Raw genomic sequence first — 18,386 nt, 5'->3', positions numbered from 1 at the left:
TCCAACACTTCTGAGGGAGGTAGAGGAAGGCTCATGGCAATGGCAGGACTCATTTGATTTGCTCTGGGGACAGGAAAGCTGAGGGCCGACCCAAGTGTGCTCCTGACTTGTCAAAACACACGTATTTCTAATCTCTTAAGCAGGCCTGGGTGTTTGGAGGTAACATGGATTAAGAGCCCTCTTGGTTACTAGGTCAGCGAGTGTCCTATAGGAGGGACGTGGGCCTGCCACAACTGTCACCAAACAGATCACCTGTACCCTCAGGACCAAGCTGTCTGCTCCAAACCTTTTTCACTTCTCACAGGGGCTCTTGGAGAAGGTGAATCAGCACAAATGGGTTTGAAAAATGTTTCAGAAGCTTCAAAATTACATATCCTCTTTCCCTTTCATTTGCTTTTAGGTAGCACCCTTAAAAGAACTATTAAAACCAGCTTCTCCAGACAGAAGAACCTAGGGGGCCCTAAGAAGCTTCATGTCTTTTCTACCCTGGCATGAAAACTTTTTAAAAATAGCTTTTTCTGATTATAAATGCAATGCCTGCTTATTGTAGAAAACTTGGAAAATGTGAAAAATGTAAAGAGAACCAACAAAAATATCACTGCAATCCCATAATCAGTGGAAGGCTATAACCTCCCAGCGTTATAGGCTGCTTGGTTTTCTCTCAGGAATGTGTCAGTGCACTTACAAAGAGTGGGGAGTATGTTCTATGGTTTAAATCCTTATATAAAAATATTTAACAGATCATGAGCATTCCTAATGCTGTAAATATCTTCACCTCTATTTCATTACATGATACAACACACAGAAAGGCCTTTTTGTACATAAATCTACCCATTAAATGTACATTTCCCTCATAAGCTCTGAGCTCTGCCAGGCTGCAGAATGCACCCTTGAAGTCCTGCCTTCAGTGGCTCTAGGGCCTGGCTCATGCCTTGGCAATTAATGATGTTGACTGAATGACCCTCCTTCATCGATGACTCACACACTGTCCATTCGCTCTCATTGTTAAGTGAGAGAGTACGTGGAACTGGCACATACCCACTAGAACCTGTTAGCTTCAATGCAGCTAATGACGACCACCAACGTGCTCGGAGGACAGCCAGGGACTCTGGTAACAGCTGAGTTCAGGCACCTGGCTGCCAGAGGAGGAATCTGCAGCTGACATCTTGTCTGCACATTTGTGTATTAAATATTTCTAAAAGCCAATTCTTTCTCAGTCAAAGGTCTGCATAAGGAAGTTTGCATATTTACACAGGGACCCAAGCATTTGTTAATTGCTTTCTGTGTTGATATACACAAATGTTGTAGATTCCTGTGTCAACAGTTCTGCCTGGGGAAAAGTAAAGGAAGTATGGGCAGGTGATAAAGAACTGACCCCAGGATTGAAGAACTTGCTTCCAACATGGCCAGAGAATTCACAGAGGGTAGTGCTCTACCCTAGTCACTCCCCCTGCCTTGGGCTTAATTTATATCATATATCCTGCTTTCTTAAATACAAAAAGATACAAAGGCCCTGAAGCCTAGTTTAAATGCTCCATATGGAGAGTTGTTTTATGTGTGCTGTAGCTGGAGACCCCTGTAGTCTTGATGAGCTGCACTGTAGGCAAAAAAAAGGTTGCTGGCCCAGCTTTTCTTGGTCTTCTCCCTGGGCTCCACTCACCTCCAAGCCTCAAAGTTCATCTGTCTGTCTTCATGGTGAACACCAGCATACTGTCCTTTTCGGGGGCATCTACTCAGGTCCAGGGGCTGTGCTGGCTACCCTACAGATAAAGGCTCTGTCCCTTTGCTTGAGGAGGCTGCAGCCCAGTGGGCAGAGAGACAACCTTTCTTCTTTCCAGTTCAAAGGCTCCCTAAGTGCAAAGCACTCTGGGCATTCAGGCAATGAGACAAGGGAGTCAGCGAAAGTTTTCAGAGAAAGTAAACTTAGAATTAAAAAGTACACAGGGATTCAATAGGCATCCGTTTGGGCAAAGTGTGGCATGTTGTTGGAACAGAATGTAAGGGTTCTGGCAGGCTGGAGCAGGGGGTGAAGTGGGGGTTAGAACAGAGGATGGGAAGGTCAGCTAGAGGTGGGCCACAAATGGTCTGTGAGCCACATAAAAGCATTGAGACTCCATCCTGAAAATGGTGGGAAGTGCCAAATGAGAAGGTCAAGGTTGAATCTGTTACTAGAATAGAGAAAGGACCACTGGACAGCAAGACTAGAGGTGGGTATACTACTAGGAAAAACTCTTGAAATTGTCCAAAAGAACAGGAATGAATCAGATGCTGTGAATTAGGCCATCAGGTGGTTGGTGATAGGAGTAGGTATGATGTGAAGTCCAGCAGGTATCAAGAGAAGGGCTCACATTTTGCTTTGGACTTGCACTTCAGGTGTGGGGGGCACACCCAGGTGGTGAAGTCCAGCAGCAAGTAGATGAAATGTGGAGGAGGCGTAATACGGGAACTGTCAGTTTGTACGCAGCAGCTGAAGCCTTGGGAACATAGTGCAATTGTGCATGGGAAGGTGGGACACAAAAGCCAAGGCAGAACCAAAGAAAGCCTAACATGTGAGGAACAGAGGAACCTGAGAAGGAGCAGTCAAGAGCTGGGATAACAAGGCTGGAATCACGTCACGGAGGCTAACAGAAGAGGAGATTTCAGGGACCTGATGTCCAGAACAGAATGCAGCAAAGATCAAATAGGGTTGAGACAGGGACGGTGGGCTTAGACAGAGTGAGAGCCTCCAGAAAAAAAAAAAAAAAAAAAAGCAGGTTAATCACAGTCAGAACAATGTAACAATGTGCAAAGAAACCCCTACCAAAACTCTGTGTTAAACATTAAGCAAAGTCAGAGTCACATTAATTCTCTAGGGTAAAAATATCAAACTAGTAATGCAGGCATTCTTCAGTCAAATTAGTTAAAACTAAAAAGCCAGGAGTAACTTGGCCTGGAATGTTTGAATATTCCCCAGATAAGAAAATACCTCAGCATAACCCGGTGTCTTCATTGTGTCAATTGAATCATGCTATTGTGGGATTTGCTTTGGGCTTCTGCGGGGTGGGGGGGCGGGGCAGCTTTTTTTTTTTACTTTACGCAGGTGCTGCTTTCCCTCCTCCACCCCTAATCAAGTGATTTGCAACCTGGGCAATTGTTTTAGCAAGCAAACCCAGACATAAACAACTTAGTAAAAACAGGAAGGATTCCATCTTAAAGATAAGATTGCATTTTAAAACCCAATTCGTTAAAAAGTAAGTTTCTTAACATAGTCTTTAACAAACAGACAATAACTCAGCCCACCTTGGGAGCAAGGCAGGCAGTCTTGATTGATTTGCTCCCAGACCAGGAAGCTCCTATCCTGGTAGGGAATCAGAGGAATAAATTTCTTGTAAATAACCCAGAGGACTGATAAGAAACTTAATGTCTCTTCAAAAACAAAAATTTTGGGAATCATTTAGCAGGTCTGCATCCCTAGCCCTTTGTCTCTCAAATGCCTATAAATCCCTTAGACAATGTACCAACGGGGCCTCCGTGAGCCAGGAGCTCTGTCCTCTCACTTTATCTCTAAATAAAAGCCTTTGCCTTGCTCTCCTACCTTGAGTGTTTGCTAAATTCATTCTTCCACTCCATGAACAAGAACCCCAGCATCAGGCTGAGGACCCTAACCAGTAATAATTAGCACCCCATCTGTGACTTCATGGACAGCAATTTGAGCAGCTGGGTCTATCAAAACACGGATCAGTTGAGAAGCAAAGAGAAGGTGAGAAAGTGGTGGCCATGAATGCTGAATATTCCAAGAGGAGCTGAGCTTTGATGGGAAGAAGATCTAAAAAGAAGGCTGTCATGAGAAGGATTTTCCAGGGTGGGGCTTCACCAAGTTACAGGTTAGAATGACGTAGAGAGAGTATGAAGATGAATTTGAGGATACTCAGCTGGGGGACTAGAGATTAGTGATGTCATTAATTATGGATGAACTTTCCCAGAGGGAGTCATCTTCCCATGCATAGGTTGTTTTCTACCTCCCATGGACATAATTCTTGGACCCTTCCCGGTCCTGAGCTTCAGGCCAATTCAGGCAAAGCAGGAAAGTGGAGGAGGCTCAGAGTCCCCTGGACAAGCTGCCTGGCAAGGCTCAAGCACCAACATTCTGAGCCAGGGGAGCGTCACAGAATGCAGGACTGGGTGCCAGCCCAAGTGCTGGAGCCCCACTTGGCAGGCTGGTGATAGCAAGGCATGCTTCTCCAACCACACTCATCCCACATATTTTCTCAACATTTTGGACATTTATGGTATGTTGTCTAGCACCATGTGCCTGTCAGTGCTGAGTAATAATTCAGATGGATGAGGCTGTTGTCTGGCTTTAACAGCCAATTGCACAACACTGACATGGCTAATGTTAACTTAAATGACTAAATTAACTAACTGAGCCATGGAATCAAGCTCTCTCCTGGGTAAGCCACGAAAATGAGACTACCAATTTAACAAAAGTTGAGCAACTCCCACCATGTACTGTGCACTGTCATGATACTGGGTCTGCCAGCAATGGCCTCTGCTTCATCCCATGGAGAGGTCAGAGGGCTACAAAATTACTCTATCTCCCACAAAGACAAAGAGATCGTGAATACTTCTGAAAAGAGCAATGAATTCTGAAAATACTCTAGTCCAAACCCCTCCATTTGATTAATAGGGAAACTGAGACTCAGGGTTAGCAACCTCCAGACTTTTCTCAGAGAGTTGGCAACACAGAATCCATTGAATGGTAAGAAGATGGCTACCCTGGTGTGACAAGGCTCCTGTGACATTTAGTTACCCCTTCTAGACAACAAACCTCACCCCATGGGGCTTGGCAATGGGCACCAAGCCCTCATAACTCCTGGGTTAGAGGGAGGGCCTGGCTGTGCATTGCAGGCATAGGATCTGGGCAGCAGAGACGAGGCCTGCAGAGATGTGGGTAGGTGCAACAGTTCCTGCCCCATCGCCAAAGTGCCCTCCACAGCCTCATCGTCCTCCAGACCGCTGCATTCATCAAGACTGTGCCTGTGTATGAGAGCAGCCTCTCTTCACCAAGCTGAACTGCAAGGCTATGGAGATAGCCTTAGGGCCCCAACTCCTTACACAAACAAAGGAAAATTGCTTGGTGGCCCACAACTGCCTACTGGATGGAGCACGGTTCAACAGGGCAAACCCACAGAGATAAGCTCAGGAACAAGCCTGCTGACCGGTTCCAGGGCAGTGCATAGGGATCTACCTGGGCTGATGTCAGACTCTGGGACTGAAGGGCCTCTGGAGTTGGGCTTTTATGATTAGAGAAGCACCAGCCCCTCTTCTGGTGGGATCAGGACTGGGGATCTGATCACAGTGAGGTATGGCAGAACTCTGGCAGCTGCCCTGCTCTTCCAGCCCAGCATTTGTAGTTGAATAGCCATTCTGGCTCCTCTTTCTGGCTGGCCAAGGTCTAAGTTCCAGCCTATGACATGGCAGTGTTCCCCCAAAACTGCTCTCTTCAGGATTCAGCTGGAGCCAGCTTTCTGCCAGCTGGAGCTCTGCAGGCAACCAGTGTCTCTGCGAGGCCAGTCTGCAGAGAATAGCTAACCAGAAATCACTTGAGTATGTTAGTTATCATCCCCCAACCCTCTCCTCACTACACCCAAAGGCAGCATCCCACACCTCAAACCTAAACACGGCACTGCCCTGCTAAGCCCCCTACTGACCTTCCCCTCACAAGCTTGACCTCTCCATCTAGGACTGCCCTCAGTCCCCCAAGCCCCTCAGCCCCAAGTGCTCTGGGTCTGCCACCTCCTGCTGTTGCTCACTGCAGCAGGAGCCTTTCCCCATGCTGCCCAGCTAGTGACCTTGCAGACAGATCCTCCCAGGTGCCCTCGTGGAGAGTGCCTGGCTTCTCCTCCAAGCCCGGCCCCTATAGTTGTGCTTAGCACTGCACACCGGACGTGTCTTTATACCTGCCCATTAAGAGAGGTCTCACGCCATCTGCAGAGAAGGTGCCACTGCATAAGGATGAAGTGGGCCAGCTGCACACACCCTCCTCAAATTCAGGCTCCAGGCCTTTCTGCCCTGCCCATAGCCATAGACCCCAGACCTCACGGGTGGTGGAACACTCACTATCTCATATAAGCCATATTATATTTAACTACATGCTGGATAGAAGATGTGTAGGCCATTACTGCTGCGGAGAGTTAAACATACTGCTGAGAAAGCTCAGTACTCCGTCTGTCGGGATGTGACCGAGGCTCCATAGCCAATTGGTAGCACACTGACAGTGCCCAGGAACCTGGTGCAGAGACTGGTGCTCACATCTGCCCAGTTAGGGTACAAGTCCCCCACTTGCTCCAGGCATATGGATTGAAGAGATGGGTCTGTTAAAGGAAAGAGAGGAAAAGGGGGTCTCTCTTTGGGAACCCTTTGTAGATCCACACCTCACCCGACCACCTGCACTTTAAAATCAGAAAACCCAGAAGGTGCTGCAAATGGTTTTCAAGGCAGCAACCGGCTGCTGGCTGTCACAAAGCACACTATCTGGTGACAGAGATATGGCTATCACAAGCTTTCCACCAGTGAGTTGAAGTTCTTTGTTCTGAATGCATGCCCTATTTTCAATGTGGTTTCCTTGGCAGTCAATAGAATGACTTAGCAAATGCTCCATTAACAGCTTTATGAATGAAAGGAAATGTATTTTAAGAACACTTTGTGCTTATACCAAACTGCACTGATAAACTGTTTTCAAAATCTGATGGGAATCAATTTCAAATAAGTGGTGACATTTAAACAACTAGAAATCTCTAGGGCCATGATTACACAGCCACATTCACAGGGACCCTCCAGCTCAGATTCATTGGCCAGTTCACCCAGCAGGTGCTATCTCAGCTGCCCAAGGTAGGAAATGCTTAGCTGCTTTCAACTAAGACAGCATCTTAATATGCCCTGCGAACCCTTTCCCAGGGTCTTCTGCTGTGTCTGGGTGTGTGCAGCAGTGGTAAGGTGTATTAGAACCATGAACAGATCCTTTGGGGAGAAGCCCCACCACCAGCCCAGGCCAGGTCAGGCCCTTGTCACTAAAGGATGTCTTTCTAAGTAGGCATGACTCACTTTAAGATGGAAGTGACAGCTGTGCTTATTCCTCCACTGCCAGACCATCTCTCAACAGGGTGGAAGCATCAAAGATTTCTTGGATGAACTTCCAGTATTTTTCATCGTTTTTCATTTCATTCATCATCATTTTGTATCCTTGCAAAACAGTAAGTCACAGCAACAGCTCCCAACTTCAGGCCAAGAAGCTTGACCTTGAAGCCGTTCTTGATTCTCTAAAGAAGTGAGGCCCCAGAATGCAGGGGGAGGGCTCCTTACCTGGTGTCGTCTCTGGGCTCAGCTTTGGGGAAAGAGCTCCCACACCTGCTTTACTCTACCTTGCCCACTAGGGCCTGCTTCCTCGTGCTACCTGTCTCCATGTCCCAGAATTCCAACTTGTTTGCTGACCTCAGGGCCATGTCGTCAGATTCAGCTCTGGGAACCTGGAATCCCTTTGGTCCATGCCCAGCGAGACACATCCCAGCCCTGCCCCTCAGCATGGCTCGGTCGGGACTTGGCAAAAGCTCTTCCGGGAGCTCCAGACTCAAGTATCTGACCATCCATCTGCATGCCTAGAAGTGCCTCAAACACATATCCAAAGATAAACTAATGCCCCCCAACCATCCAAAAAAAAAAAATGCTCCATGTCACTAAATGGACCAGACATATACCTACTTTCTCAATCCTCCTTCTCTCTCCTACAAGTCATCCTACCCATTTGACACCTAAATCTTTCCAATCCATTCTCTCCTCTCCAAATTCACTTCTGCTTTTGTGTATCTGCCTGCTGGGCATCACTTTCTTTGGGGGTTCACCTCTATCCTTCACTATAACAATTCTCTCACATTGATGTGATTCAGGCAAGGCTGACCCCACCACCCTGATCCAGGGGTGGTCAGGGGACCCAAGCCTGGATAAAGAAGGTGTTTAGCACCTTGGCCACAGTCATCTGTTCAGGTCTGAACTATCAGAATCCTCCCCAGAGTTCTGACTGGGCCTGGAGAAAGCTGCATTCCTTCTCCCTGGGCTCATGAGGACTCAGGTAAGGTGAGAGCTGTGGAGCCTCTTACTGTCATGTGAAGGGGTATGAAGCCAAGAATAGACCAGCAGAATCAAAGGACTAGAGAGAGTTGCTGGAGACATGGGGATAAGGAAGGGAGAGCCCTGATGTCAGTGTTTGAACCCGTGAACTAAGCCTAAAGGCATAGGCCTTCCTGTAACAGGAGACTATAAATTCCCTATTTTGTCATAACCAGTTTGAGCTGGGCTGTCTCCAACACTGAGCACCTGCCTGGCACAGTAGCTCCCTGGCTTCAATCTCACCTCCTATACCAGTGGCTAGGACTGCCATACAAAGTATCACAAACCGAGTGTCTTCAACAAAAGGAACCTTTTGTTTCAAAGTTCCAGAGGCTGGAAATCCAAAATCAAGGTGTCAACAGGATTGAGTTCCTTTTAAGGGTTCTGAGGGAGAATCTGTCAGTGGCTCTCTTTTGGGTCTGGCAGCATTCTTTGGCCTTTCTTGGCTCATAGAAGCATCACCCAGATTGCTGCCTTCATCTTCATGTGGCATTCTGTGTGTGTGTGCATGTGTCCAAACTTCCTCTTTTTATAAGGACACCAGTCATATTGGATTAGGGGCCCACTGTACTCCAGTATGACCACATCTTAACTAATTGCACTTGCAACACCCTTACTTCCAAATAAAGTCACATTCTGAAGTCTTAGGGATTAGGACTTCAATGTATGAACTGGGGCAGGGGGCACAATTCAACTCAGAACACCTCCATCAGCTTTCAGGAGACTCCAGGCCAATTTAGCCATGCTGTACTCTAAATGTAACCTAATCATGCTATTCCCCTGCTTAAAGCCCTTCAATGCTTCTCCATTGCCTGTAAAGGTCAAACTCTCTAGCTAAAAACTGGAAGGCAGCTTAGAGGTCACCTGGTCACAGACTTTGGAATTCAGCAGATTAGATTTCAAGTCTCGCTCTTTCTGAAAACTTGGATAGAGTTTTTCACCTCTCTAAATCTCAGTTTCTTCATCTACCCAGTTGTCAGGGTTAAGGGGAGGTAAGGTATATAAAATGTCCATCACAGTGTTTGGGACACTAAATACAGGGCAGCCAACACTATTACAACTGGAGAATCAGAAACTGAGATGCAAAGTGGGCTTCTCAGGGTCACATGGTCAGCTAACAGCTGATAAACCTGGGACCAAAATACTACAAAACCAAATGCCTGCACTCCACCAAGAGGTTGAAGTATCATTCCACACTATATACTATAAAAGTTTTAAATGTATTTACTCTACAGATATTTTTTTCTGTACCTCCCAGATAAAGCATTCTTCTGAGAGCTAGAGAGTGAATAAAACATACAAGGTCCCTGCCTTTGTGCAGTTTACATTCTAATGAGGAAGTGAGACAATGAAGCAAGTAAATGTGCAAGCATGCCACAGGGTGCTAAGTCTGGGGGCACAAGGTGAAAATGCAGAGTGAGCCTTGGATAAAGGCTCACTCAAGGTGAAGGGAGCAAGGGAGTGAAAATATTGGTATCAGGGGCTAAGATTCCAAGCAGCAAGAGTAGGAAGTACAAAAGATTGAGGTAGGAGCAATCTTAGTGTTCAAGAGACAGCAGAGCCCAGCACTGCTGAAGTGGGTGGGTGAGGGGAAGGGTAGCAGGAAGTGAGATCAGAGACAAGCAGATGGCTGGCTCAGGCAGACTGTGGACTGTGAATTTTGCTCTGAGAGTGACAGAAGGCCAATGAAGGTTGTTGAGCAGAGAAATGGAGAGATCTGACTTAGGCTCTGAAAGATCACTCTAAGCGGGCCACTGCAATAATCTTTGTAGAGATGATGATGACCTGGACCAGGTGGGGTCAGGTCCAACTGGTAGCAGAGCCAGGGGAGGTGACACATGATTTTTCTGAATACATTTTGAAGGCAGAGCTTATGGTACTAACTGATGGATTGGACGTGGGGTGCGAACAGAAAGTTGATCCCCAAACCGCGACCTAAGCAAATGAAATGAGAGAGCTGCCATTTGCTGAAGGGGGAAGCTGAGGAAGAGGAAGTGAGGAAGCAAATCAGGAGTCTGCTTTTGAACATTCCACTTTGATATCCCAATTGGATATACAGTAAACACAGAGCAGTGGCTGGATATACAAATCTGAAGAGCAGGGAGAGGTCCAGACTGGAGATTCACATTTGGAAGCATTGGACATTTAAACATTTGGTGGTGTTAAAAGCCAGGAGACTGAATGAGCCACCTCAGAAATCAGGCTCCCCAGGGCCTGCTGATGCTCCAAGGTCAGGGAGAAGAGAGTCCAGGAAAGGGGGCTGAGAGGGAGCCTCAGTGTGGTAGGGGAGCCTATAGTCCAGTGACTGGATCAGTCCTGTGTCCTTAATCGTCACCTATTGTGGCATATGTGGCATATTTAGAAGTTTATAGCCCTATTACATATAGTTCTGTGATGAGCTTCTATGCAACCTGGGAAAGCCGCAAGCAGAAAGGGTTTCAGGGAGAAGGTACTGCCCAACTGCCAAATGCCACTAACTGGTCACCTAAGATGAGACTGAGAACTGGCTGCAGGACTTGGCGACGTGGAGGTCACTGACAACCTTGGCAAGAGCTATTTGGATAGACAGGAATACAAATGAGCATGGGAGGAGAGGAAGCAGAGGTTTGAGATTAGACAAGCCTTCGGAGGAGTTTTGTGTTAAGGAGAGCCCAGAAAACTGATGGTTCTATGGTGCTCTGCATGAGATGAGAGGGGACAGGGTCTAGTGAACAGTGGAGATCTTCTCATTAATGTGACTCCTCAGCAGTGGCCGGGCACAGTGAAACAGGCACTAGTCAGAGTACAAATGGTTCCAGTCCCTTTGGAAACTAGCTTAGCAGTACATATCAAGAGTTTTGAAAAATGCCTATGCCTTTTGACTCATTAATTCCACTTCTGGAAATCTTTCCTAAAAAATAATACTTCCAAATACAGAAAAGGTTCTCTGCATAGAAGTTCATCACAGAACTATATGTAATAAGTCTAGAATTTTCTAAATATGCTGCAATAGATGACGATTAAGGACACAGGATTGATCTAGTCACTAGAATATAGGCTCCATGAGAACAGAGACAGTGTCTGTTTTATTTACCACTGTATCCCCAGTGCCTACTATGCGGCTGATGTATTTGTTGAGTGATGAATGAAAATTCTTATAATCGAAGTGACATAAAAAATTTTTTAAAAACCTTAAATATTATATATAAATAAGCATATATTCATAGTATGATTTAAAGCATGTTTAAAAACAAAAACTAATACTATGTATATAAAAAGTAAAGAAATGACTCCTGAAAATGTGAACAGTAATTTTCTTTGGGTCACATGATTTCCTTTTTCATTTTATTTTTGTATATTTTGCATATTTTCAAGAATAAATATAATGGGGAAAAAAAGTCAATGTCACTTCTGGGAAAAGAAGGGGCTAAGGTAGACAGGATTTAAGCTTGCACTACTGGGACTCAATAAGGCTTTGCACCCTTTAAGGTTTCCCAGGCTGTCTTTGCAAGTGTGAGTCTCCAATTCCAGCCATAGAGTTTCTCTGAGGATGGGCTCTTCCCACCATAGTCAGGGGCAGGTCCATTAGCTGGGCCAGTGAAAGGCCTCTCCAGGAGGTAAAGACAAATATTATTTAGCAATACCGGCCTTAAGAGAGCATTTGCTCAAAAATGATACACAGAAAGATGGAAAACTATAGTTTTAAGAGAGAGAGCAGAATACAGGGGGGTATTCACTATGAATGTAACTATGCAATCTGTTCATTCAAAAATCTGACAAATATTTATTGAAGGAACAAATGGACTTCACACGAAATATGTCCACATGTAGCCAGAGATGAAACAACCAGCCAAAATTAAATCTACCTTCTCAGCAATACCATTTTAAAGCCATATGTCCAGAGCTAGGATTCATTCCTAAAGCTCTGTGCTAGATCCCACAGTGGGTGTCTACATGTGCTCACCAAGTGGCTCCAGACTCCAGGGCAATTTGTTTCCTAGAGCAGAGCTTCTCAAAATTGAATGCATGCACCATCAACTTGGACATCTCAAAAAAATGCCTATTCCAATTCACTAAGTCTGGAGTGGGCACAGGTCTGGAGAGGGAACTGCATGTCTAACAAGGTCCAGGTGTTGTGAGGCTGCTGGTCTTCCGAGCATACTTTGAGCAGCAGCATGTTCCCAGGGTCCCAGGTAACTGGGCAACCCAAGGGTCATTAGGCACAGGCAGATTGTGTCAATACAAGCAAGGGGACAGCAACAAAGAAGACACTCAACCCACTAACTCATTCTTAATGCCAGGTACCTTCACAAGACACCCAGCCTGGTTTCCCAGTCATTAAGCATGCTGGCACCCTAAAGCATCCTTGTCCCCAAGAATCTTGGCACCACTTAGGTGAGTGATGAGGAGCAAACTCCAGGCAATTGCAGAAGTTCTGCAAGGACCTGAGCACCTGATTCTTTGGAGAGCTCGGTCAGTGCCATCCTGCTAGGATGGGACCCAGGGTCTAGGCTTCACTGGCAGATAGTTACCTGGAGCAGACAGCAGCAGAGGGCAGGCACAAGCTGCACCAATAAAGGGGCTCAAAATCTGTGTCAAAACCCAGGATAAAGGTGAACAAAGGAACAGAATCAGAGATGTGACCAAAAGGTGGGACCAAAAAAAATCGCTCCAGAAAGGGAGCTGGTGGCTCAAAAGAGCTCTCATCTGGGGTGTCAGCTGCACAGGTTCTTGGTCAGGGACCAGGGCAGAAAGGTGGTAAGAATGTCTCTTCAATGCTCTCTCTGGCCCTTTGCCAGATCTCCAGTGTACAGCAACCCTAGGAGCCTCAGTGAGGCCCCCCGAGGGCTCTGGGCACCTGAATACCCTGCCCAGGAGGAATGGAGGGTCCGGCCACTGGCCACTCTGCTGGAGGGTGGGTGGCTCTGAGCAGGGGCTAGGCCTAGACATCCGATCAAGGAGGCCCAAGAGCAATCTTGAGCTTTTTTCCCCCGCCAGCACAGGCTGTGTGGTCCCCACACAAAGCGTTGGCTCTGGCTCAGCATCCAGAAAATTGGGCCACGACCTCCACGCATGAGACATTCACAGTCATCATAGCCCTTTCTCCATTTTCCCTGGCTGGTTCGAGGAGAGGGGACCACCTGCTCCTTTCAGCCAGTGTCCCACTAAGCTACAGTCCAAGAACTTCCCACACTTGCCACTTCTGAAGGCCTGGAGAAGCTTTGGAAGAACCATAGACATCACCTAAGGCAAGACAGCTCAGTGGTCAGAGTGTGGAAGGTAGGACACAGGAGTCACAGCACTGAGTGCTGTACTTAGCAGTGGGTCAACAATGGGGATGGTCAGAGTCCCTGGCCAGATGCCTTGTCAAGAGAGGTCCTGAGAGGCAAGGAAGGGCAGACAAGAGCCCTTCCCATGTGTCTTGCTTGAGGGTTTCAGCCTTGGACAAGTTCACTCTAGATTCAGTGAGACCAAAAAATGACAACAGCATGTTGGTGGTAAAAGGGTTTATACCCAGCTTTATTCTCATGGTGGCAGGTCAAACACTAGCATCGGTCCACCTCAGGGCAAGTCAGCATGCAGCAAGCTGGTCTCTGTCTCCAGGACTCTCTGCCACCTCACAGCCCCAGAGCGCTGGGCAGAGCTCTTTACATCGAGTCAATGATAGTGCACTGGAGCATGTGTGTAAGCCTGTGCCTTTGTGAGCACTACATGTGCGCAGCAGGCAGGTAGACCAGGGTCAGGTGAGAATCCTGGCCACAGAACTTCCATTCTTTCTACCCCGTGCTGGACCATAGCACACGGCACCTGTCTTCAGCTAAGTACTCAGTAGGGGCACCTTTATGATCCATCTACCATGGCAACTGTGTTTGGAACACTGTCCCCATGCCAGAACCTGTCCCAGACATAGAGGACAAAAGCTCTATGACAATACAGATATCACCGACAAGGCATGCACAATCTCACCAAGGGGAGGTATCGGCAGGCTTATTCCCTAGAAGATAGCAGATGAAGTTAAAAAGAAAAAGGATGGAGTAAGATATGAATCTTGAAATTCCTGCTGCTCAGGGCTGATGTTCCTACTCTAAAGGAATGGGAGGACCCCAGCCTACCAGGATCCATTCTCTGCAGCGGCATATGCTGATCATACAACAGTAATGCCACCATTGAATTCTTCACCACCTAATGGCCGTGCACAAACTTCACCTCTCACAGAGGTTAGGGACTGGCCAAGGGCCCCAGCTCTAACTCCACACGCTCCTTCCTTCACCCCACAGTGACCTCGCAGCCTCACTGGTAGAGGTGACACCCCAGGGCTCCCAGGGTGGCATCTGTTGCTGAGTTACCAGAATGAACCCTGCCTGCTACAAGCAGACCATCTCTGGCTATCACATTTGCTCAAGCTGCAAGGCACACTGTGACCTGCAGAATTCAGATGCAGAATTCTCCCAGGAGCAAATAGCTGGGCTGTCTGAATGTCAGGCTTCATAATGAAAATGGATACCAAAACAAGCTCCTGCCAGCCTATCTGGACTGCAGAAAGCCAGTGGGGAGTGCCACCTCTAGCTCACAGCCCACTTAGCTAAGTGAAGAAGCCTGGCAATGAACATGGCTAAATGGGGTTGGACCTGTCACTGAGCCTTAGAGACCCTTTGGAGACATCTGTGTGCACGGTGGACAGGGGCAGATGCTCATACTCCTTCACAGGGGTGCGCTGCTGACAAGTCAGCACCACAGCCTTGACCTCCTTCTTGAAGTTGGTGTTGAGAAAGCCATAGATGAAAGGGTTGACACAGGTGGAGGCCATGGCAAGCAAGTGGCACATCAAGAAGATGAGGTTGCCATGACAGATGGGAATGGCTTCCTGGTACCAGTCCTCCAGGGTGTTGAACACATGAAGGGGTAGCCAGAGCACGGCAAAGGCAGCCACCATTGCCACGAGGATCCCATTGATCCTCTTCATCTGCCAAGCCCGTGAGCTGTAGGTGCCCTTGCAGAAGACCTGCCTCCGCTTCTGCAGGTGCTGGTAGATGCGTACGTAGCAGACCAGGATGAAGGCCAGTGGAATGCAGTACTGGAAGAGCAGCAGGAAGGTGGTGTAGATGATGCGGTGGTGGTCCACTGGCCAGGACTCAGTACAGACTGCCTTATCCTCTAGGAACTTTACAGCCTTGGAGTGGTTCCTGTGGAAGACATTCTCTAGGACACTGTTGGCCATGAAGGGCAGGGAGAGGCAGCAGGCAATGAGCCAGATGGCAATAATCCCCAGGTAGGCCTGGAAGACACTGGGCTTCCAGCCTGTTGGGTTGATGATCAGCTGATGCCGCTCCAGGGCCACAAGGACGAGTGAGAAGATGGAGACTGTCACTGACATGCATTGGATGAAGGCTGACATCTTGCAAAGGGCCTCACCAAAGACCCAGTAGTCCATGATGGTGTAGATGGCTGTGAGTGGCTGGCAGATGAGGCACAGGAGGAAGTCAGAGAAGGCCAGGTTGGCAATGAGCAGGTTGGTCACATTGGCCTTCTCCTTCTGCCTAATGGTCACGCATATCAGGCAGAGGTTGCCCAGGACCCCCACAATGGTCTCGATGCTGTAGGAGGTGATAATGAAGCCCATTGGATCTACCGAATCCTGGCAGTGGTCAGAGAAGTTGTATGGAGTGCCCTTTGACTTGCTGCTGTTTTGACCCTGTGGGGATCCTGGGAGCAGCAAGGCCAGGATATGAGAGATGTTCATGGTGCATGTGAGGGAATTCCAAGAGATGCAGTGATGATGCCTGCAAAGCAAACAGGCAAATGTTGCTCAGGGATTGTGCCTCCTGTGTGGAATCCATTGAGGAGTGTGGGCTAGGTAGAGAGGTTCATGGCTGCTTCCATCCTAAGCCTGGGACCTGGAGGACCTGACACCAGAGGTGTAAAGCCACTTTCCCAAAGTCACACAGCTAATAAGCAATGAGGCCCAGATACAAACCAAGCCTGTCTGTCACCACTTGTTCCCTCTGACCTCAGGCTGCAAGGCTGTTCTGATGACAAATAAAGTGGATTGTAACATGCAGAGTTCAGGGACAGAACTGTTTTTGGAGCATGGATAGATATTCCCTTGTCCCATCTAATGCAAACAGAGACAACATCAAATTCCACTGTGTGCCCAGGTCCTTCCATGGCAATGTATGCCCATTAGGACAGAAGTGAAACCTCAGGGCCTGCTGGGTCTCAGCCCCTACCTGCCCTGCCAGCCTTGCTTCTCAGGGCACTGGATCATCAGCACATCAGCTCTCTCCTCCTGCCCACCAGATGTACACATATGCCTGGCCAAGGTCATGCATGGCCCCTAGGACAGAGGACCCCATCCTGCAGGGATGTTCCTAGCAGAATCCAGTTAGGAAGGAGAGAGGACTCAAATGCCACCTGGTAAAAAGCTATCCCGACCAGGCCACAACTCCAGCAATTGGGATTTAAGAGTTCAGGGTCAGGAATAGCCTGAGTGAGACCATGTGGGTGCAGGAAACTTGGAGCAGCTAGCTGAACCTGAAAGAGTATCTTTTCACCAAAGAGCAGCCTGTTTCTCAGGTTCTCTGAGGGCCCTTGGGGTCAAGAACAGGATCCTTTGTCACTCAGATAGAGCTGCCCCAGGCATCTGGGGGGAGAGCAAAGAACCACCTAAGGATAGGAGTGAGGCCAACAGCCTGAATGTTTGTCCTGGCCTCACACCCTAGCTCTGCTCTCTGTCAGGAAATGGCTTTGGGAAAATCATGGAACCTTGCCGGGCCCCAGTGTCCTCAGCTGCCCAGGGAGGGAGGCTAGCAATTATCTTGTAGGGCGGTCTGATTACCTCCTCAGTCAGGAAGTGAAATAGGGAAGAGGAGAGCCTGAAACGTAGGATCCTGACGCTCCCCCTCCCTGGGACTCTTTCAGGTTCAGTCTCCAACTTGGTTCTTTGGGCAAATGACATCATTTGAAGGGCCAGGTCCTGCTCAGGAGCATTCTTTGCCACCTCCCAGGAAGCTGAGTTGCCCTTTTTGCAACAAGACCACCCAGCACATGGTGCTCACTGAATGCTAGTTTCCTTCCCTTCCCAGTCATCCTACCAACCCCACCCAAGGGGACCTTGCCCCTCTACCCCATGAGGAAGTGGCCACAGCAATCACACAAACCCATGTACAGGCCTCTAAGCATACCTGGCTCCAGCTCTGGCCCAAAGCCTCTTCAGGAAGCCCTGGGACCAGCCACGTACCCCAAGGCTTTGCCTGGTGCCTGGCCTCAGAAGGGCACCAGTCCTGCTGCACAGCCCTCCTGCCCTTCTCTGAGCCCTGCCCCAGAGGTGGGTACCTGCCTCTCTCCAGGGCTAGAAAGGGTCACACTCCCACTTGCTCTCTCAGAGCTGAGGACCAGCCCCACCCAGAAGTGAGTGGCCAGCCTGGGAGAAGATACACCTAATGGTGCCCCTCCCCGAGAGCATCCCATCTGAAGATGAAGCCCTGAGACACTGAGGGACACAAGAGGTAGTAGGGAAAGGGTGGTGGCAGCCAGCTTGCAGATGTGCTCTGAGTTTGGTCCCAGGCTAACCTGGGAGATGGCACACAGCCTGAGAAGCAGCATCTGGGTGGGAGCCTGTTGTAGCCAGAGGCACAGGGAGGGGAATTTGCAGGCAGGAGAGAGGTTGCAGGAGCCCAGTCTTGGCGGAGAGAGCGTAAGTTAGGGGGCTTGCCTCACCCTGGAGAGCACACACTTTCCTGGGACAGAGGGCAGAAGGGACATAAGCTTTCCCCAAGCTTGGGGCACCTGACAACCTGCTACAGATTAATCCACACCACAGCCTGCAGGGAAGGCAGTACTAGGCTCAGCCATATGAAATTGCCAGTATGTACCTATTTTTGACCTGCAAAGACAGCAAATTCATATGGATCAATCTACTATTGGTCCCATTTTAAAGAGGAGGACACCAAGGCCCAGTTAGATGAAGGGACCTGCCTGAGGTCCCACAGTTGCTGAACTGGAACCCTGGTCAGTCTGCATCTCAAACTCCCAGAACTGGGCCCTGCCAGACACAGAGATTTTGAAAAGGAGGAGAGGGACGTGGAGCCTAGGCGAAAGCGAGAGGCTGGCTGATGTAAGGTGATACATAGGAGATGAACATCGGAGCTGCCCAAGTCTGATGTGGCCCACTCACGGAGCCCAAGGCCCGGGTGTGCGCCTGGGGTGCTGGGATGCGGCTTAGCCAAATGAGAGGATGCCCAGGGGCCACTACTGGTCAGGTGGAG

The 18,386-nt window shown here is 48.5% G+C and overlaps 1 protein-coding gene across 4 annotated transcripts in view; it reads right to left on the bottom strand.

The window, feature by feature from the left end:
- Positions 1-13,575: 13,575 nt before the first annotated feature.
- Positions 13,576-18,386, bottom strand: part of LOC108409240 (neuropeptide Y receptor type 4-2) — a 32,782-nt gene continuing 27,971 nt past the window's right edge. For 2 of the 4 annotated variants that reach the window (XM_017679698.3, XM_037003065.2), the window contains exon 2: positions 13,576-15,902. In XM_017679698.3, coding sequence (XP_017535187.1) covers positions 14,735-15,902 — 1,168 coding nt within the window. In that variant the 3' untranslated portion in view covers positions 13,576-14,734. The remainder of the gene's footprint in view (positions 15,903-18,386) is intronic. The other 2 variants (XM_017679699.3, XM_017679700.3) reach the window with 1 other exon arrangement.

The sequence above is a fragment of the Manis javanica genome, chromosome 7 (genome assembly GCF_040802235.1).
Source record: "Manis javanica isolate MJ-LG chromosome 7, MJ_LKY, whole genome shotgun sequence".
In the NCBI taxonomy this organism is placed as follows: domain Eukaryota; kingdom Metazoa; phylum Chordata; class Mammalia; order Pholidota; family Manidae; genus Manis; species Manis javanica.
This window is presented reverse-complemented; position numbering and strand designations above follow the sequence as displayed.